This window comes from Barbus barbus, assembly GCF_936440315.1.
Source record: "Barbus barbus genome assembly, chromosome: 18".
Taxonomy (NCBI): domain Eukaryota; kingdom Metazoa; phylum Chordata; class Actinopteri; order Cypriniformes; family Cyprinidae; genus Barbus; species Barbus barbus.
In genome coordinates, this window is record NC_136746.1 from 25,888,103 (window position 1) to 25,910,686 (window position 22,584).

At 37.1% G+C, this 22,584-nt stretch overlaps 1 protein-coding gene across 1 annotated transcript in view; it reads left to right on the plus strand.

Annotated features, from left to right (window-relative positions):
* The window catches only part of cdh23 (cadherin-related 23), a gene marked incomplete at its 5' end in the record, with an annotated part of 216,819 nt that overhangs the window by 143,759 nt on the left and 50,476 nt on the right, over window positions 1–22,584 (plus strand). Inside the window, 12 exons of the mRNA XM_079440403.1 lie at window positions 3,135–3,240; window positions 3,519–3,646; window positions 5,376–5,448; window positions 6,582–6,698; window positions 7,823–7,935; window positions 8,178–8,285; window positions 13,302–13,491; window positions 14,537–14,682; window positions 15,370–15,589; window positions 15,670–15,822; window positions 16,209–16,322; window positions 17,177–17,325. Of these exons, the coding sequence (XP_079296529.1) occupies window positions 3,135–3,240; window positions 3,519–3,646; window positions 5,376–5,448; window positions 6,582–6,698; window positions 7,823–7,935; window positions 8,178–8,285; window positions 13,302–13,491; window positions 14,537–14,682; window positions 15,370–15,589; window positions 15,670–15,822; window positions 16,209–16,322; window positions 17,177–17,325 (1,617 nt within the window). The remainder of the gene's footprint in view (window positions 1–3,134; window positions 3,241–3,518; window positions 3,647–5,375; window positions 5,449–6,581; window positions 6,699–7,822; window positions 7,936–8,177; window positions 8,286–13,301; window positions 13,492–14,536; window positions 14,683–15,369; window positions 15,590–15,669; window positions 15,823–16,208; window positions 16,323–17,176; window positions 17,326–22,584) is intronic.

The following is a 22,584-nucleotide window of genomic DNA, read 5'->3' on the forward strand; positions in this document are numbered from 1 at the left end:
GGGTTGAAAAGTTTATTTTTTGTCAGCTGAGTTGGAAAGTTTTTTCAGAGAAAAACATGCACCGATGAATCAAGAACAATCAGACCAAGATTGTGAAATGAAAACAGAGCCATTGAGTTGAATGTGAAAGGCCAGCTCTTATAGACTCCCTGATCCTTTTTCTGATGTGCAATTGTAGGTCAGTCACTCTGTTAGCGTTCAGTATGTCTCAGTTAGTGTTTAATTCTCTCCGCATGTGGACACAGCAGCACTAATTCCAGCCGTCTGCTCTAATCTGTGCTGTGATTGACAGTTTGACAGCAGTTGCTGCAGTTATCTGACCAGCAGGTGGCGATGTGTGTCAAGTTCACATTGTTTTTCTAATCCTTCTATCATATTCACTACTGTACCATTATTTATTTATTTTTTAGTATCTGAAAAGCACAAAAATGATACTTAGTTAAGGCAAGAAGTGATGCAGTATATATATATTCAGTTAATTTAATGACTTTTATACATTGACATTTTGTGAGATTTAAATTTAAAAGTGATGTTCAGTCTTATTTTAGTACTATTTCTTAATACTATAATGTATAAGTAATCTATAATTTATTTGTTATTATAATGTAATTTATTTATTAGCTTTTATTTATTTTTTTTAATTTTTTTTTCAGTTTTCATTCAAAATGTTTTTTAAATTTTTGTAATTTTGTGCTTTTGTTATTTTTTTTGGTGGGGAGGGAGATTAATATAACTGTTTTGCTTTGTTTTATTTTCATTTCAGTTAGTTGCCAAAGTAACATTTCTAATAGCAGGTTTAAGTTTTAAATACAATTACTTTATTTGAGCTTTATTTCAATTAATCAAAAACAATTTTTAATAGTTTTACACTAGAAGCTATTAACATTTCACACTATAAAACATTGCTTTGTTTGCAGTATTTTTTTAAATGTATTTTCTTTCTTTCTTTATTGCATATATTTAACTCCCATTTATTATTATTATTTCAGTAAGTTCTCAAGGCAACATTTCTAATTTTCGCTTATGTCTAATTGTAGTTCCCTTCCAGGAACTCGAGCTGCGTCGAAGCGGTATGGGAATGCCCCCAGCGTGACCGCGCTCTGAATCACGAGTGTAAACTGTCTAATGGAAGGGCGAGACGTCACTGGGTGGGAAGCATAAAAGCATGTGCGGTGGAACCGGCGTCAGCTTTTGTCATTCAGCAACCGCTAATCTGTGTGTGTCTGTCGATCTGTGTTGTGAGTCTTATTTAGTGTTGTTTGCCACTTGAAATAAGCTCCATTTTGTCTAAAGTGCAGGGAAAATAGCTCTTGAAGGGCGAAAGCAGATCGCATTACAGGCTGTGTGTTCTTCACTGCTGGAAAAAAGGATACACACAGTCCGTGTGTGGTCTGCTTGAGAGCAGAGCATGAAGAGTCAGCTCTCGAGAGAGCCGACTGCGTATGCTTGCTCTCAGAGGGCTCTCTTTGAGGAGGGAGCTTTCACCTGCGTTTCTTGCGGTGCCAGTCGCCGAGGCGGCGGCTGCGCTCGTGGGAATCACAGATGGGTCAAGTGGAGGGAATGAAGACGGGCGAGCCCCTATCTGCTGCCTTTCCCATCAGATCCAGCGCCAGCTCTCTGGGATCGGAAGCCCGCCCTGCGGTTTCTTCCCCCCAGAGAGAGGGCTTGGCGCTCCGCCTGTCTTCCTCCAAGGAGGTGGACATGAAGGATGTCGATGAGCATTGTGAAGCAGTGTTAAAAAATGAAAAAATGGGGAAGAGTGGCGTAGACCGCAATACACGGTGCCAGTCTCTCCTCAGTGCCCTCAGGAGATCGTTCTGCAAACCCTGCCACGTACGGTGTTCCAACGCGTAGCGATCTCCAGCGAGCACACATCTCAGTTTCTTCCGCGTGGAAACGTAGTGGAGCTGAGATGCTCGCCACCCCTTCGGGTGTCTCTAGAGCAGCTAGTTCGGCCATCTCCTGCCGGTGTGCCGTTCCAGGACACCGAGCTAGCCGCTCTGGTTACACCGGAGGCCAGTCTCGAGAGACTGGTTCCCTTAGTAGACTATTTGGCAACGTGGAAACTACTGACAAATATGTCTCCATGGGTCCTGCATACTGTAGAGAGAGGCTACAGAATCCAGTTTGGTTCTCCTCTGCCTCGATTCAACGGGGTGAATCCCACTCTGGTGGTCCCCGAGCAGGCTCTGGTAATGGAACGAGAAGTAGAGTACTCTCTTGAGGAAGGGGGCCACCAAGGTGGTCTGGGTTCTACAGCCAGTACTTCATAGTTCCCAAGAAGGATGGAGGGTTGCATCCCATTTTAGATCTGCATTAGTTGAACCTCTCAGTCAGCAGACTGAAGTTCAAGATGCTCAAAACTCAAACAGGTAAGTATCTCAGATCAAGTCTGAGGATTGGTTTGTCACGATCGATCTAAAAGATGCAGACTTCCATATCGCCATCCTTCCTACTCACAGGGAGTTCCTGAGGTTTGCTTTCGGGGGCGAAGCTTACCAATATCGGGTTCTTCCCTTCGGCCTATCACTCACCCCTATCACTCAGTCCGGCGGCGTGGGCATCTCGTTCCCATAGCGCTTCGACGCAGCTCGAGTTCCTGGAAGGGAACGTCTCAGGTTACGTATGTAACCATGGTTTCCTGAAGGGAACGAGACTCTGTGTCTTGGGGCCATACTTCCAGCATCCCTGCGAGCAGTTGCTTCATGCCTAGAAGCTGATGCCGGTTCCACCGCACGTGCTTTTATGCTTCCTGGTCGATTACGTCGCCCACCCGTGACGTCTCGCCCTTCCATTGGACAGTTTACACACGTGATTCAGAGCGCGGTCACGCTGGGGACGTTCCCATAGCGCTTCGATGCAGCGTCTTGTTACCTTCAGGGAACCATGGTTACATACGTAACCTGAGACGTTTTTTTTTTTTATACAGACTTCAATTAATGAAAACAAATTTTAGTAGTTATAATTTTAGTTAACAATAACAACATATATGGTGCAAACTTTGCTCTCTTTTTTTGAGTGCTAAATGTTAGCTTCTAGCCCAGCCAAGCAGGGTGGTGGGAGTGTTTGGGAAATGTGTTTGGAAACGGTAATGATTTAATGACCTTCTGTGTTGCCCTGTATGTGTTTCTCAGGCGACGGATGAGGACTCTCCTCCCAATAACATCCTGACCTACTCCATCATCTACGCCTCTCAGTTCAGGTCATATTTCAGCATCAGTGTGGTGGAGGGCTACGCAGGTCTGTGTTCAAATCAAAGTCACCTAATAATATGATTTCACTGCTTGTTCATGCTGGTAATGGGTTACATTATGCGCTCTCCATTGCTCAGTGCGTTAGCAGGGAATCGGATTTGGGTTTAACACCTTAAAGCGTGAAAATGCCTTTAGAGAAGCCTTTGTGACCTCTGGTGTTTCATAAATGGATTATAGATGGCTGTCTAGTAAGCATGTGCTGATATATTTATTTTTATATATATTCAATTTGCGTGCCATAACTCCTGTTTGTTTGTTTATTAGTCATCACCGTGAATCGTCCACTGGATTATGAGCAAGTTCCAGGTGGACTGATCTTTCTGACTCTGATGGCTAGAGATGGAGGGAACCTGTCCCTCAACAGCACTGTCCCAGTCACCATAGAGCTGTTTGTGAGTACAACACCTGCCTTCACACATAACACAACCTTTCAGAGGTGACATTCAATATACTGCACCATGAAAGAGTGCAATCCTATGGGATGATTAAAGGAAAACATTATGCAGATGTTTGTAATATCGTGTCAGCTGCACTACCATTCAAATGTTTGGGGTCAGTAAGTTTTTCGTTGTTCTTTTGGAAAGAAATAATACTTTTATTGATCATGGATGCTTTAAATTGCTCAGAAATAACAGTAAAGACTTTTATAATTTTGCAAAAGATTTTTATTCAAATAAATTCTGTAAATATTTTGAACTTTTTATAGAAAAAAAAAAAATCCTGAAACGAATATATCAAAAAAATATTATGCAACACAACGGTTTTCAACATTTATAATAATAATAATAAGAAATGTTTCTTGAGCAGTCAATCAGCATATTTCTGAAGGATCATGTGACACTGAAGACAGGAGTAATGATGCTGAAAATTCAGCTTTCTATCACAGGAATAAATTACATTTTAAAATATATTCAGATACAATTTTGTTTTTTTGTTTTAATTCAAAGTTTTAGATTTTTTTATTATTATAATACTTTTATTAAATTTTATTAGATTTTATTAAAATATTAAGATATATTAACACTGATCAGTGTTAGAGTATGTAAAAAAACTACAGCAGGACAGATGAGCAACTTATGTCGCATCATAAAGCAGTTGAACCGTCTTTTAATTTATATAAATATTTTGATTTCAATACCTATTAAGCTCAATTAACAGCATTTGTTGCCTCATATTGCCACAAAAAATTACTTTGACTCATCTATGGTTTTATTTAAAAAAAAAAAAAAAAAAAAAAAACACATTACTGTGAGGCACTTATAATGAAAGTGAATGGGATGCATTTATGTTTTATAAAATTGCAATTCTACTGTTTAAATATTATTTGAGCTGTAAAGTTGTTTTTGCCAGTTTTGCTGTTTTAGGGTTATTGTTACATTGTCTTTGGCAACAAAGTTGTAAAATTAGATATACATTTTACCCTAATATCATAGTAACAGGCATGCTGTTTATGTTTTGTGGTTATCTTATTGTAACAGTGAGTATTTTAATGTTTACAGACTTCCCTTATTCACTTCCTTTGCAAGTTACTCACTGTAATCCAGAATTGAGCTTTTTTGTATATACAGAAAAAGGAAAAACAAGTCTAACTTAATGTTATGCCACAAGTGATTGAGCTTTACTTGTAACCTGGAATATTCCTTTAACTTCACTTTAGAATCAGGTGAAAACAAAGATCATTTCAGATTCAAACACAGTTTGGTGTTGTGTGATCTGTGTGTTAATTCTGAATTCATGGGTTTTCTCTGAGGTCCATTGACCAGAACGGTTAATCCATGGATAATTTCACTCTGACATTTCTCTGCTCTTTTATTATGATTCCGATTAGACACATTTCATCTGAAAAACAGCAGGGGTTTGCCACATCCACATCCACATCCGTGTGTGTGTGTTATTACTGAATGTTAAGCTGAATTGAAGTGGTAAAACAGTGTATGCGTCTGATATTGAATAATTTCCCATCGCCACAGCCTGTGAGTTTCCATTAAACCCCCAAAGCACTCCATCAATACGTTTAATTATAACCAAAAGCTGTTTTTTCCCTGTGGAAAATTAATGAGGTAATATTTAAAGACTTTTTAGATACCTAATACACTGATCTCTTCCCTCCTTCCTCCGCAGGACGAGAATGACAACCCACCAGAGTTCAGCCTCCCATCTTACATCGTCAACATAGCCGAGAATATCATTGCAGGTACATTTACAATTATATTATCAAAAAAATGGAAGAATATATCAATATGTAGCGCATGTACAGTGTTCAAAACCTCATGACAGCATAACTAGATTCCTGTCAGTGATGATTTACAATGCTCAGCCAGCTGTGCACTAGTTCTGTTCCACACTAATATAGTGGTTTGTGTGAATAAATGCTGATTTTATCAAATGAAAAAATAAACAAATATATATATATATAATTTTATCTCCCACTATTTGTTTTTGATGTCATTGTAATGTTTTGTTTGTGCTAATCATTTATTTTATTTTATTTTTTCATTTGATAAAATCTCCCACTATTTTCCAGTGATGGTGTCATTTGTAATGCTTTGTTTTTGTGGTGGTCATTTATTTTATTTTTATTTTTTTAAATCTAACATTATTTATCAATAGTATTATGTGAGTAATAGTGCTCATTGTAGTATTTGCTGACCAAATTCTGTCTTTTTTCTTATGTCTGTTTGTATAATGATTTGTTATTGGACTTGTTTTTCTTGCATTTATTTAACTATCTATCGAGTGCTTGAATAAAAAAACACTCATATTTTAATTAATTAACAATGGTGTTTCTCATTCACACCACATGACAAGCACTGTGTTTCCTTCACAGCGTGTAAATCTAGTCTATTCAGCTGCAGTTTTTTTTCTTGTTTTTTTTCTGTGGGCTGCATCATTCTGGACACACTACAAAACTCCTTCAAGATATTTGTTTCTGTCTTGGTTTATTTTCTTTCTTTTTCCCTTTATATCATTGTATTTTAATTGAGCAAGAAGGTGGTGTGCAGAGGAAAAAGACATGATTCTCATGCATTTATTCACTCAATAGACTCGTCTTCAATCATCAAAGGGAAATTACATTTGCTCTGTTGTGCGCTTGTGTGTGTCACGGGTAATGAACGCACTCGGATGATCCTGAAATCCCTTTCTCCATCAATGCACAGCACTGCAGACTAACTAACCACTTCCTGTCTGAAGACCATCCCTCACGCTTTGCCTGTCTGTCACTTCTTCTTGTTTTTTCTCTTCGTACAGCTGTCTGTCTCACACATTTATTATGTGATGGCTTGTTTACATCCTCTTACCTTTCTCTTTTGTCTGTCTCTGTGTCAGGAGCGACGGTGTTGTTTGTGAATGCCACAGATCTGGATGCATCTCGGGAGTTCGGTCAGGCCTCCCTCATATATTCCCTGCAGGGCAGCTCACAGTTCAGACTCAACACTCGCTCAGGTGGACAGCGGCACATTCACACCTGCCCTTTAACCCTCATGCTCGCTTTGGGGTCTCACAGACCAAAAGCCCTTTTAAATAACTCAGATAACAGTCAGTAATCTTGTCTGCTTGTCCCATTTACAAGTGTTAGTTGCCATTTACATTGTATTTATTTATTTATTATTAAATATTATCAATTTATTATTTTTTCAGAAGTACTTCTAGTACATTTTAAATAAAAAAATATTTAATTATATTATTTTCATTTATTTTATTTTTTTTTCAATACATTTTCTGATAAAGGCAAAAACCCTTCCAAAAGAAGTCAAAACAAAAAGGTTGAGATTCTTGAAAAGAAATGTAAACTCTAGGCACATTGCAATTTCTGTGAATGTGACACACGTCATGTGTCACACAGCAGCCACAACAGCATATGTTTTTTTTTTTTTTTTACTTTTTATTCGAAACATTCTCAAATGCATTAACTATATAATGAAATATCTTGATTCTTACCTTTATAGATTATTTTAGTTGATCTAGTGGGCGATGGTCAAAGCAACCTAATAATGTAATCTATTAACTATGCATAAAATCCTGTCTGTTTACTTAATGCCATAACATATTTTAATACGACTTGGATTTGAATTTAGCAGCTGATATGACGCACTGAATGATCTAATCATGCCGGTTTGATTATATTAAATAGAAAATATTAATCGGCTAATTTTTGTCTTTTGTCCAGCTGCTTGCACACTTTACACTAGGATCATTATTGAAGAGTATATTGACAACAAATAAGTGCTGTCATTCTTTCTCACTTAGTATAGTTATAGTAATTATTACAGATTTTCATATCACAAAATATTTTTTTCTTTTAAAAGTTTTGAAAACTTGTGCAAAATAATGTTTTTGAACAAGTTTCAAATAATCCAGGTAGCCAAAGGTAGCCCCGCCCCCAAACTGATGCCATTAGTTGATTTAATGTTTTTATATGTGGGCCACTCAAAATTCAAAATTGCCATTCTAAACAGATAGAAGCAACAATATTACTTTGTACATTATCACCACGTCTTGAGTCTCGTCCAGCTGCATGTAACAGGTTCATGTGTGTCCAAGCTGAATATGACTGTATGTGTGTGTAGGAGAGATCACTACCACAGCTCTTCTGGATCGAGAGATGAAGTCTGAGTATATTCTGATCGTAAGAGCCGTGGATGGAGGGGTCGGACCACAGCAGAAAACCGGCATCGCTACGGTAATGGCTGACCCTTTGATCCATCTTAGACGGACAGTTAGACAACTATAAGTTAGCTTACTATGTATTACTTGTAAGAAGATTTGTTTATTGTGATGATTATTAATAGTATATTTAATTATTTATTGAAATTAGGTGTCTATTAGGGGTGTTTGTTTTCATCAATTTTTAAGCAAAGTCACCCGAAGCAATGCATTATGTTAAAGATGACAAGCATGTATCTGTGCATCTGTCCACTGCAGGTGAACATCACTGTTCTGGACATAAATGATAACGCCCCCATGTGGCGAGATGAACCGTATCAAGCGAACGTTGTGGAGATGAGTCCCATCGAGACTGACGTCATTACTGTGAGTGTACTGATCTGACCTTTAACCTCTGAACTGACTTTTTGACCTCAAACTGGCTTATAAACTTCTGAATTCTCTTGTGACCTAACAACTTGACCTTTGACCTGTACGTGAAGGTTACATTTATTTTTTATTTTTTTGTGTGTAAAGAACATCCTGAATTTTTTTTTTTTTTTTCACTGATAAATTTCAGCTCTCAGATCTCATTCTCCATTCTGTGTGTTTTAATTTATCCATTTTAAAATGCGGTCTGGCGTCAAACCTAACATGCCATGATTTTTTAATTGAACACAAGTGTGAATTCATTTTGGGTGAAGACATAAGTGAATCATGGTTTAAATTTGAGTCTGTTCACACAAAAATGTATCGTATGGCTTTTATTTTTATTCTTGTAATGGTGCATAGTTCCCCTTTTAGGAAGTAGAGAGTCTGATTAGACACCAAAAAGACTAAAATCCCATCATATAAGATGTGTATCGAATCCTGTAGATGAAATAAGATACAGAAACACTGGCAGTTTTGAAGCAGCGGTTTGATCCTGGTGTCAGCAGGTAAACATAGTTAGTGCTATTGATTTTATGAGTGATAATGTCTTACAGTTTCTCTCTGAGTCAAATCCTCACCGTACCCAGAGGAGCAAGTTTCCATCTCCTCTCCGTCTGGAGAAAACCCCTACTGTCCCAGCCTTTGATCGGCTGCAGTTTTGCAGCTGAATTCAAAGTGGGCTCTCACCTCGGTGTCCTTGGAACGTTTTACAGAGATTTCTATATTCTCATATTACTCTATTGCTTGAAGTATGTGAAAAATCCCATCTTGAGGGGTTTTTCCTCCTTTGGTGAATGAATAAATTATTTAATGTTAATGTCAGCCACACCATCTTTCAGTCTCATACGGCCAGGGACCATTTTGAAGAGGCTAAGGGTTTCCAAAATCTTAAAAGTGACTTACTATGCCCCTTTTTACAAGATGTAAAATAAGTCTCTGATGTCTCCAGAGTGTGTATGCTAAGTTTTAGCGCAAAATGGCTTGTCAAAGTTGCCACTTTTAGAGCATGAACCAAAACGCACAGTTTTTGTGTTTGTCCCTTTAAATGCAAATGAGCTGGTGCTCTCGGCCCCCTTTTCAGAAGAGGGCGGAGCTTCAAGAGCTCATGCTCCGGCAAACCGGCAACAACAAACTATCTCACACTGAAAATGTCAGAAAATCTCATGTGGTCGACTTCATGTTCATTGTTCATTACTATTTACAATCATTCTGGTAGAACGTGAAGGCAGCATCAGTGAAAACAGGCAGAGACGATGGTAGCTTTAGCAATATTACCTTGACAGAGTGGCAAGACGCTCTTTCAGAGAGGCTTTGGAAAACAAAATATGACGTGCTTACTTTGTCTGGAGCTGACGTTCATGCACTAGGTGTTGGTATTAATTAGGGAAGCACGATATTAGATTATACATGATATCCGATATGCCAATATTTTTCGAAACATTTTGGCTGATAGCCGATACCAATATATATTTCCCTTTGTTTTGAAACAACACTAAGTCTCTCCTGTGTGGAAATTATAAACAAATTATGTTTAGTTTTTGTTAGTTTTGAGCAAAAACATATTTGTTAGAAGTAATAAACTTTCTTAAAGTTATTTTTTTAATGATCATCTTTTTTTTTTTTTCAAATCGGCTGATGCCGATGTTTACATTTTAAGCCTTTATTCCGATTCTGATAATGTTTCGATAATATTGTGCATCTCTAGTATTAATTCCTTCTTTCAGAAACAACTTTAGCAAAAATACAGTGTTGAAATTACCTTTGTTTGTGCCTAAAATGATTGGCACAATCATAGGACTTTACCGTTTTTTTCAGGGACATTTCCTTCGAAAATGAAACTTAACCACAGTGTTTTCAGCAGCTCAGATGGAGGGAGACTATGTAGACGTGTACATAGGGAGAATCTGTAATCGCTTGTTCTGAGAGACTGTTTATCATTCATTGGGATTATAAAAAAATTAGTTGGTGGATTTTTACCATTATATGCTGGTTGTTTTCACACATTGTGGCCACACAACTGTGTTCAAACATCTTATAAAAGTGATTTTTGCATAAGAGGTCACCTTTAAACTGTAATATGATTGACTAGCTTTGATGTATTTCCATGAGTCAGGGTTCACAGGGTTATCAGTCCACCAGGAAGCAACATCGTGTTTACCAGGTTCCCATGCAGGCTGCTACAACAAACTCATTTAAAGGTGAAGTGTGTGATTTATACAAAAATGGTGCTAAATAGCACTAAAAGTGGTTCATTGGCTTGTGATCATAGGGGACATTTTAAATAAACTGCCACTTTGTTGCCCTTACTGTGGTATCATTGATTTCAAATTTACCTGCCACTAAACATAATAAGCCAGACTGTTGGCTATTGGCATATTGGCATCACCTTTGGCTTCTTTGTAGGGAGTTTTAAGACATTAAGGCATGCTTTTCTGTAAAGCTGTTTTAAAATAACATGGATTCTAAAAATCTCTATACAAATACAAATCACTTGACTTGAAAAGAGGGTCCAGATTATAGTTTATTCTGGCCAAGAACCACCCATTTAGACAAGAGAGACCATTTTACCTGCTTTTTTTGAGATCAGTTTTACCACAATAATAGGCTAGAAATATTAAAGACAATTGTCATTATAGGATAAACAACTTTGTATCCGAGCAGACTGATGCACATATAGTAGTTGGTGGTTTCAGCCAGATCTTGGCATTTTTGCATGCAATATAAGTCATATAATCTAAACTGTGAGTAAAATCTGTGGCCATGGCATCCGAGGAAAAAGTTTACTAAATGCAAACTGACGGTTTTACAATAAATTGGAAAAACTGTTGAATTTGAGACGTGGGTTTAGTGTGTGTTCAAGTTAAATGTGGTCAGGCCTCTAGAAACCTGGACTTCAATCCTCTGCTTGTAAATGTTTAGGTGTTTTATACTGGCTCTGTCTTTGGCTAAATATGCCCCTGATTGTCTGGTAATTAACAAGCCAGTCCTGAACTTCATTAGGAGGTTCCGCTGACTAATTAAAATGTAGCCCAGAGTCAAGTGCATACTTGATTACCCTGCTGGACACCGTGCAGGAGAGAGAGAGAGAGATTAAACAGAACAAAGGAAGAAATGGATGGATAATTTGGCTGCAAAAACCAAATGTCCTAAAGCTTCTACACTCTGGTAGGGGTTCTGAGTCCATCAGTCCACTTACCGCTCAACACAGTGGTGTAGTGTGGTGTAATCACATAATAATTCACCAAAAATAAAAATTGGTAGGAGGAGACTCTAACACTAGCATTCTCTATACTTTTTCTATTCTATCTACTAGTTTTCTTTTTTATTTATTATAAAAAATGACCCTCTAACACTTGCGTTCCCTATTCTTTTTCTACATTTACTTTACATTTATATTTAATCATTTAGCATTTCATCCGAAGTGACTTACAAATGGGGAACAATAGAAGCAATCAGACCAAGGAGAAGAGCAACAGTGTACAAGTGCTGTGACAAGTCTCAGGTAGTCTAGCACAGTACACATAGCTAAGATTTATTTATTTAATTTTGAATTTTGAATAGAAAAGAATAGGATAGGATAGGTAAGTGCTGGTATTAATTGGTCAGTTGGTGGCAAATTAATACGAGCACTTACCTATCCTTGTTTTCTTTTTATTTATTATATAAAAAAACAACAACCTTGCTATGTGTACTACGTTACGCTAACCGAGACTTACATATTATTGCTCTTTTGTTGGTTTGATTGCTTCTGTTGTCCTCATTTGTATGCCAATTTGGATAAAAGCGTATTCGAAATGAATAAATGTAATGTGTCATGTAAACTGATGTTTAACAGAATTTCCAAGCTATTATTTTTCATGCAACAAGTTTGGGGTCAGTAAGATGATTTTAATGTTTTTGAAAGAAGCCTGCTAAAGCTGAATTTATTTGATTAAAAAATACAGTAATATTGTGAAATATATGTAAAATTCTTTTTGAATATATTTTAAAATGCAATTTATTCCTATGGGGAAAAAAATAATAAATACAAATTAGCAGTCATTACTTCAGTCTTCAGTGTCACATCTTGTTCATAAATAGAAAGTTCAAAATAACAGCATTTATTTGAAATAGAAATATTTTCTAACATTATAAATGTCTTTGTTGTTCTTTTTTATATAAATTGAATGCATCCTTGCTAAATAAGTATTATTTTCTTTCAGAAATGTCTTTCTTTGTCCCCAGATTGTTGAATGGTAGTGTGACCCTTTTCATTGAATCACAGTTTAAATTTCAGTCTGTTTCTGTGTGACTTCAGAAGACTTTAAATACGGGTCATATGGAATACTTTTATTCTATGGTGCGTTTTATCATTTATGAAGCTTGACAGCCCCTTGTCATTGGATGCTTCCTTAAAAAAGCAATGTGGACTTTCTGCAATGCATCTCCTTGTTGCAGTGTTTTGAAAATGCTGCAGTGTTTCAAGCATTTCAGGGGAATCAACCTGCAAACCTGCACATTAAGCTGGGACAGGAGAACATATTTTAACAACACAAAATCACACATATCACCTTTAAAATGGTCTATAAACATGCCTGAGTAAACGTGTGTGTGAAATGTCCCCCTCAGAGTTCAAATCAATTAGATAAACTTTACATTAGACCCGTGCTCTACATCATACGTTTAAATTCCCTCTAATCAATGGAGAACACAGTCGTCTGGTCCTTCCTGTTTTAATAATTAAAGACCTACAGAACCTTTGTTCTCTAATGACTAATTAAGTGATTTTCAGTGCTTCTCCACCAGCATTGTGAATAATTGATTGGCTCTTTAAAAAAAAAAAAAACAGCCAGGGTTTTAGACAGTTATGCCCCATGCATAAATCTCCCATCATGCCGTTCTGTAGGGAGAGGGTTGGTGTGATTTAATTTCTGCGCCTTAGGACTCTGTTTTGTGCTGTAAGACTCATTTTTCTTCTGCTTCTCTGTGCAGGTATTAGCGGTGGACCCTGATTATGGTGATAATGGGACGGTGGTGTACTCTATAAATCCAGAGAACCCCTTCTACACCATCAACCGCAACACCGGGAAGATCCGCACCAGTGGAGCGGTGCTGGACAGAGAGAGTCAGAACGCCCGGTCCGCACAGCTTATGAGGACCATCATTGTCTCCGCTACCGACCGTAAGCAACTCTCACCTGTCCCATAATGCCTCACTCTGTCTCTGAGGTCACAATAAAAATAGTTTTATAGTTGCCAACTTTCAGTTTCTTTCTTTCTGGACTGTCTAGTCTGTCTTGCTGTCTTCCTGTCTAGTCTGTTCAGAATAGCGTTCAAGCATAATGGTCTTACCAATTGCAGTATGCAAATGTTCTTTGTTACATACATTACCATTCAAAAGTTTAAAGTCACTGAGACTTAAAAAATAATACTTTTCAGCAAGGGTGTGATAAATTAATCAAAAGTGACAATAAATACATGCATAATGTTATGAAGATTTTCCTTTTTCTGCTGATAATTCAGCTCTTCATCACAATAATAAATTATATCGGAAAATATATTAAGATACAAAACAGCTAAAAATGTCAATTGTATTTGTTTTGTTTTTACTGTATTTTTAGTCAAATAAATGCATGAGATTTATTTTAGTAAACAAATTAAAAAAATATTACTGGCTCCAAACGCGTATATACTGTGTGTATGTGTGTGTGTATATATATATATATATATATAGTATCCCACAATACAGTGTGTTTTTTTTTTCCCTTTTGTACTCATTATTTGATCAAACTTCCATATGAAACATATTGAGACAAAATCATTTTGAGACAAATTCATTGAATGCAAGATATCCAGGTAAAAGCATTTTAAAAAATCACAATATTATATATCAAAATATGTTTTGTTTAAAATGTTTATCGTTATTTAATGCTTTCTGTTTCACTTATTATAAAAAAATAATAGCATGCAGTATATTCTGTACTGTATTCACCAAGCAGTAAGCTAATACTCCTTTCCAAACACATCCTTTGTTTTGTCTGTTTTCTCAAAGTTTCTGCTTCTCCCTCTGTTAGTCTGTTTTGGCATTATCCTGCGATGTGTTTGACAATATAAACTGACATTTCAGTTTTAAGAATTTCTTCCTCCTCAGTGGATCTAATGACTAGAGAAAACTCAGATAAGTTCTGCAGTATGTGAGTGTTCTCTTTGTTGTGCTGCCCTCCTCAGGTGGGACGCCGCCACTGGGCTCTTCAGCCAGCGCTACGGTGTATGTGAACCTCCTGGACCTCAACGATAATGATCCTGCCTTTTTAAACCTCCCTTTTGTTGCCGAAGTACCAGAGGGGCTTCCTATTGGATCATCTGTGTTCAGGGTTAGCATTTGATTGGTTGAAGTCTCTACAGGGACTAGGAGTCACTGATGAAATATTCAACAGGCAAAGACTGGCATTTCATTTAGTATGCAAGGGGACCTGGGTTCAATTTCTGATTTTAAAATGTATTTTTGAAATAAACCAGGCAAAACTGCAACTGAACATTACGGCCAGAGATCTTCAGGCATGCTATTAATGCTATTTATTTGAACTTTTAATTAATCAAAGAATCCTGAAAATATACACAATTATTAATCAGCAAAACTGTTTTCACATTGATAATAATAATTACATTTTAAAATATATTCAGATACAAAACAGTTATTTTAAATTGCACAATATTACCTTTTATAATTATAATCCTGTTTATACATTGGAATAAATAAATGACATTTTAAAATATATTCAAATAGAAAACAGTAATAAAAAAAAAATCACAGTATTACTGTTTTTGCCATTTTTTTGACCAAATAAATGTAACCTTGGTGAACATAAGACACTTTTTTCAAAAACAGTAAAAACATCTTACTGACTAAAACTTAGGAACACCTTTTGCACTCAAAATCAACTTGGCATAAAAATCCAAGGGGTCTTGTACCACTTTTGGGGTCATCTTTGATTTAATGTCAAGTTCTTGTAATAAAACTGTCCTGTGCTCTGCCGCCCCCTGCTGGTTTCCTCCTTCAGGTGCAGGTGCAGGACCCTGATGAAGGTGGCAATGGTGCGGTAACCATGGCCCTCCAGATGGGGATGCCGCGGCTGGACTTCAGGCTCAATACCACCACAGGAGTCCTGATTTCCACCGCGGTGCTGGACCGCGAGCAGATTGGCCACTATTATTTGAGGATTATTGCGTATGACGCGGGCCAGTTTCCACGAACATCCACGAGTACTCTCACTATCACAGGTACAGAGCAGGATCACTGTCCAGCTGTGTTTTGATGCAGATGCCAAGTCATCTTAATGTCTGTCACTCTTTCTGTGCAGTTTTGGACGTGAATGATGAGACGCCAACCTTCTTCCCCAGCGTTTATAACGTATCGCTGGATGAAAACGTGCCCCGTGATTACATGGTGGTCAGACTGAACTGCACGGATAATGATGCTGGTCTTAACGCAGAGCTCAGCTATTTTATCACAGGTCAGAGTGCAGAAGGTCACAGATCAGTGGGTGCGAATGAGTTTGTGTTGACGGAGCAACACTGTGGGATTTTGGTTGGGACTGCTCTGACCCACAGTGAACGGCTTTTAACAGATATGAAGCTGAGGCTCTGTTCCAAAGTCTAGTGCAGTGGCCTACATAGGCAGCATTTTAAGGAGTGCTGTTTTGTGAAGGCTCTTTCTAAATATACCCTAAAGGAAGTGCATTTAGGATGACAGATGAAGCTCATTCAGTAGTGAAAAGTATTTTGCCAAATATTTGTGTGTGATATGTTTTTATGCTTATTAAAAGAGCACCAAATTACCAAATATTAAATACAGGTAAATTAAGTCAAGTCAAGTTGTATGTGATTGTGTGTCCCATAGGAGGAAACCAGGACGGAAAGTTTAGCGTGGGATTTCGGACCGGTGTAGTACGGACCGTGGTTGGTCTGGACCGCGAGACTCAGGCCTCGTACAGGCTAGTGATTGAAGCAATTGGTGAGTTTCATATAGGTGTTAAAACAATTGGTTATACATGTTTGTGTGTGTGCACATGTGGTATGATCTGGTGCAGCTTCCTGTCTGGTTTCCTGTGTGAGTTGAGTGCAGCGTTTAGAAAGACTGCAGCTGTTACCTGTTTAATGAGCTTCTACGAAAATATGCTGCCCACTTTTTGCAATACTACGAATGTTATGTCAAGTCTATCATTATTCTTGTCTGATTCTAAACGTTAATTATGATGGAATGAAATGCGTGTTTTGGAAGACATGAATCTGGGAATATTTACTCTTTATAATGTTTCAAAAACAAACACTCTTCCAAGTAATTTTCATCCAAAATTAGAAAACCTGTGAATATCAAGAATAATATAAATTAGAATGCATATAATATAAATTAGAAAAACTAAATATAATTATATAAATTTGTGTAAAGTATACCAAAACATTCCAGTAAATAATCCAGTACCACTTTAGATTAGGGAACACTATTCATTGACTTGTTGCATATTACTATCATATTGGCTGTACTTCTAAAGCACATATTACTACCTTATCCTGCATGACCATATTCTAGATCTCTTAACCCTACCCAGTACTTAAGCATAACTACTACTACAACAACTACTTTCTATCAATAGGCAGACAATTATGATTTATTGAGAGAAAACTCTTAAATTAATAGTGTGTTCCCTAATCTAAAGTGTTACCAAAAATGCTTATCCAATAATCCTGAACAACTGGAAATGTTGTAGAAATGCGTTGGTCAACCTTGATCATTGTACTGGATTTTATTTGTACTGAGAGTAGCATTTCCTATCCGTACTGGCCAGACTGTTGATGGTTTTCCCACAGATAATGGTCCGGCGGGAGGTCGGAGGACAGGAACAGCTACAGTATATGTGGAGGTGCTGGACGTCAATGACAACAGGCCTATATTCCTCCAGAACAGCTATGAGACCAGCGTCCTGGAGAACATACCCAGAGGAACTAGTATATTACAGGTACACATACTCATATTCAAAATTCACTCTGATATAGAAAAACTGTGCCCATTGACATTAAAAAAATCATTTTTATTCTGGTAAACAACAGTAGAACTATTTCAATACTGGTATTATGACATATCACGTGAAGCCATATGTTTGTTACATTGTGTTTGTCTGTAACAATGGCAGCATTAGCATGTTTTCAGTGGTTTTCTGTGATGTCATGTTCCACTGGGCTGGAAACTGTGACGATTTGTAGGCTAGCAACAGTGCCATAATAGGTTAACCATGACGACGCTTTAAAAATTCTACAAAGTCAGCAGAATCATTTCTGCAGAGTTCTACAACTCATGACTAAATGAAGGGCGTTTTCATTTTCAAAGGGGTTTTACCTCTTTCCATATGTCGAAGTTGGTATTTGAACTGTTAAATTCCATCTTTAATATGCAAACCTTTCTTTTAGTTTGCCTGAATTTGCTGTTATGGAACAAACCAGAGTCACAGTGGCACAATAACAGTTATTTGAAAAAATTGTGCAATGTTGACACTTAAAGCACACTTAAAATCAGAAGTGCAGTATTTAAAGAAAGCACAAAGACATTTTTCCAGCAAAACATTTCTTAAAAAGAAGTTTTAAATGATAAAACTATAAATATACTGAGCAAACAATAGTGAATTTAACATAAAAAATTATCATAATGTTAAAATATATGTTTTAATGTCACCTTCTCCCTTTAAATAATTTGGTCAGTTCAAGAATAATATTGTATTATTTATTTATAAGAATTAAAAGAGCGGTTTCATGTCTGTCCTTGTATTGTTCGACTGGTCGAGGCTGATATGGGATTTATAAATAAATACTACAATACTTTTTACAGAGTAATTAGTAGAGTAATCTAATTACAATGTTGAAAATGTCATTTGTAGCTAGTAATTAATTACTTTTTAGGGGTAACTTACCCAACACTGGTCAGATGTCAGTAGAACAAGTCAGTGGTTACACAACTGTGAACGAATGCAAATTGGTTTGCTGTTTTAGTTTCTAATTCAGACATGTTTAAGTGTGATTTAAGTGTACAAATACTCTTGTGGCTACATACATGCAAATGAATCAGAAATTCCCCTAAATAAATAGTAATGTTGTTAATGGCCAGTCAAAATGGCCACCATTACTCAGACAGCACCTGGTCTTTGCTCATCCAGGTCATGTGTGTTAGTCTCCTCACCAGTAGAGAATGTGATGTAGGCAACGTCCAGCTGTTCATAGAGTATGGTCGGATTGTTGAGTCACATCTTGTTTCGATTGAAGCGAATGGTAAATGAAATGAGTTGGCTTGTCCCTGTAAGCACTGCAGCCGAGGTTGCAGTTTCTGTTCTCGTGTTTGCTTTGATTGTGTACAGGTCTATAGCTCTTTTCCAAAACCTAGTAAGCTTATGGCCTAGAAAGCATTTTTAAGAGGTTCATAGGCAAACTCCAAATGAAAATCTGTTAACATAAAGTTTTAATACAAACATGGAGATTGTTATCTGTTAGCATGGCTTATATCTGGCTGTTGTAGATGTTGAAGCAGCATCCAGTGCTATTCTAGTATATGTGTGTGTGTATATATATATATATATATATATATATATACACACACATATATATATACACATATATACATATATACATACACACACACACACATATATGTATATATATATGCATTTGTTTCCAGTTAGTCGTTTTAAACTTATTTTAGTTATTTGCCAAAGCAACATTGCAAATTTTTGTTTAGTTTTAATATTTTCTAATATTTACATTTATTTTAATTCAGCTTTTTTTCTTTTAGCAAAAAAGTGTTTTAAATACTTGTATATTTTTTGTTAATAATAACCATAACCATGGCAGTATCAAATGCATCCTTCATGGAAAAGGTACAGTAACCCCAGAATGCAATGCACTAAGCTCAGTGAAAATTGCAGACAAGTTCATACTAAATACATTTCTTTCAATACATCGAATCATACATAAAGTAGTCAGTTTAAATTAAATGTAATTGTTTTTATTTCATATTTGCTTGTTTTGCATTTGTGTGATTCATTAGAGAATCACAACACTAGCTTAGCAACAAGCTTACAACTCCTTTGAAATCAATTTTGAGTAAGTTTCTTATAATGCACATAGTTGTTACCTATGAAACGCACTTTAAATCAGTCACTTAGAAGGCTGTTGCTCATGTAGGTACTAGATGAACAAGACAGCTCACTAGGTGATGCAACAGAGCTTATATCTCAGTGGAATACTGCAGCAGAGCCGGTATAGTAATATATGTGTGGGAGTCGTTTGTCTTTGACTCTGCGGGTGGCATTGACCCCGACTGCTTCCTGCTCTGGGCTATGTATGGCTGAACTGGTCTTCTGAAGGTCGGCGCGGAGGAAAACGACTGCCTCATCGAGCCCAAACGCTTCCAGAGCTTCAGCTGGGGCTCGCTGGACAGAGTCTGTCCGCAGGAGAAACCGTCCGCCGGTCCGCAGTCCCCATCCACACCCCAGGACCCTCCCGACGGGCAGCCCACCGCCAGAAAGATCACGAAGCCCCCGAACAGAACAAACAGACACACGATGATGATGATGGTCGGGAGGGGATGGTGAAGATCCAGAGGTGGAGATGTTGGGGAAACCAGTGAGAGATTAGAGCGGGACAGATTGAAGAGAACATCCATGTCGTTCCTGGATCTGTAGAGATGCAAAACAGGAAGAGTTAAATCTGGGTTAAGTGGAGCGTGTTTATAGTAGAGATGTAGGTGTTATTGTGACACTCTGGGTTCAGGCTTGTGCAAAAGTGTGAATGTGTGCTTGAGATAGATGCATGCGAGATGCCAGGATGTGGTTAACAGGTGTTTGTGTATGCTTAAAAAGAGAAAATCTTTTTAATATCTCAGTTGTTTCTCTTAGGTAGCAAATAGATGGAGAGCAAATGGACATTGAATACAAGAATCTAAGAGCTTGCATGTGTCATAGTGGTCCGAAGTATGCGTTTCATTCTCAATAATGGAATCTTGTTCTGTGGTGGGGGGTGGGGGGGGGGGGGGGTTTGCAAAAAAAAAAAAAAGATCCTAGCAATCGCACATGTGAGATCAAAATACTGTCTCGCACTAGATTTGTCTGCCATCAAATGTGTTATGAAGCTTGTGATCTCATTTCATGAGCTCTGTTCTTATAATCATATATCACCAAATTAATTAAACAATTATTAAACAAAAACTAATAAAATGACAAAAACACACATTTAAACTAAAAAAAATTAATTCAAATGAATAATAAATACTATGAAATAATACTAAAATAGCACTGCTCGTCAGGATTTGTAGGAGAAACATCAGAGGCAGTGGTAATACTCAAATGAAACAGGTCAAGACGTCTCCTGAGCAGTGACAGAGCAACCTCAGAGCACATTTTCCTCTAGGTACAGAGCGTGGTTTGTGGTGGTGGGGCTGCACACCTACACACACCTTATCGTCATAACCATCTAGCAGCTCTACACATGCCGCTCAAAGCGCTCCTGTGCAGCTGCAATCAGAATGACTGAGCGATTTCTTTAAAGAAACGTCAAAGTCTAGTAGATTTATATCGCACTATTGATTACAGATTAGCGAGAGTGTGTTCCTCTCTGTCTCTCTCTCACTCTCTCTCTCTCACACACACACACACACACACACACACAGACTCTGAAGATCAGGAAAATCTAAACAAGCACATAAATGCAAACACTTCTAGCTGCACATTCGATTTTATGCATTATTTAGTAATGTGTCGTACAGCAATTCATAACAACACAAATATGCATGTATAACATTTACGGCGTCGCTTCTCAGCTTCGTCTTTTACCGTCATTTTGTCCTGCGGATCAACAACTGTCATGGCCGCGAGCTACAGCTGGAGGAGAGTCTGGTTTCACTGCACCAGTTCTTAAGTTTTTGTCTAAATTTCCTGTCAAAATATCTAAAAATCACTAACGTAGACTAATTAAACACTAATATATAATTTATGGAAATTACAGTTGTAGATAATTCCATCACCATCACAGTAACACAGAGGTGTCCTGTCTTGCAGTCTGGCAGAGTTTAGTTCCAACCCCATTTAAACCAGCTTATCAGGGCCTTCAGGTTCACTAGAATCTTCCAGGAAAGTATTTTTGAGCGGGTTGGAGCTGAACTCTGCAGGACCTTGGTCCTCCAGGAGCAGGATTGGACACCCCTGCAGTAATGTAAAAATACAGTTTATTACATACAAAGAGGCAAATGCATTAGCTAAGCATTCACATCTGTTTTTGTGTGCTTGCGTCAAGTACAGTATGTTTCTTGCCTACATCGCTCCCATAAACACACATTTGAAATGGCATTTGACATTAAAAATGTTGGTGCCCCACTAAGTGAGCAGTCAGATGAGAAATGTGGCTGGTTGATTTTATTTCTATTTTTTTGCAAGCTAAATTGCATCTGAAACACACACATGCATGCCTAGCACTCAAGTCACCAATTACTCTGCCTCTCTGCTCCTAAATGTCAGCATGTTAAATTCTGAGCACATAGAGTGTGACTTATCGCTTTGGTGAAAACACATTGAGACATGAAATTATTCCTCATCTTAAATGCCACAAACAGGCTGAAAAGGCCACTCAGACGATAACTATTGTTAGTGAAACACTTCATTAGTTACCGCTGTATGGATTTGCTGAAATGTATTTATGCACACATCATCATATTCAGGCTTTGCTCAAGCAGGCAGCTTAAATTTGTTTTTCTAATTTTAAAGTGAATTTTTGTAAATATATTTCAATGAGAACAGTCACATTAGAAATTGTTTTTTTTTTTATTATTTGGGGTTTGTTTCAAATTTAATTGAAAAATAACTGTTTTCTATTTGATATATTTTAAAATGTAATTTATTCCTTTGATGCAAAGCTGCATAATTACTCCAGTCTTCAGTGTCACGTGATCCTTCCGAAATGTATCAATTATTATCAATATTGAAAATTCTCAATATTTATAAAAATATTATCAATCTTGAAAACAGTTGTGGTGATTAATATTTTTGTTTAAAACTGTGATACATTTTTGGTGAAAAGTTATTTTTTTTAAATAGAATTGTATTTAAAATAGAATCTTTCACTTTTTATGAATTTGCTGAAAAAAAGTATTCATTTCTTTCTAAAGAACAAAAACAAGAACTTTTGAACAGTAGTGCACACTATGTGCACTAGTGTATACAAATTTGCACAATTTCACTCAC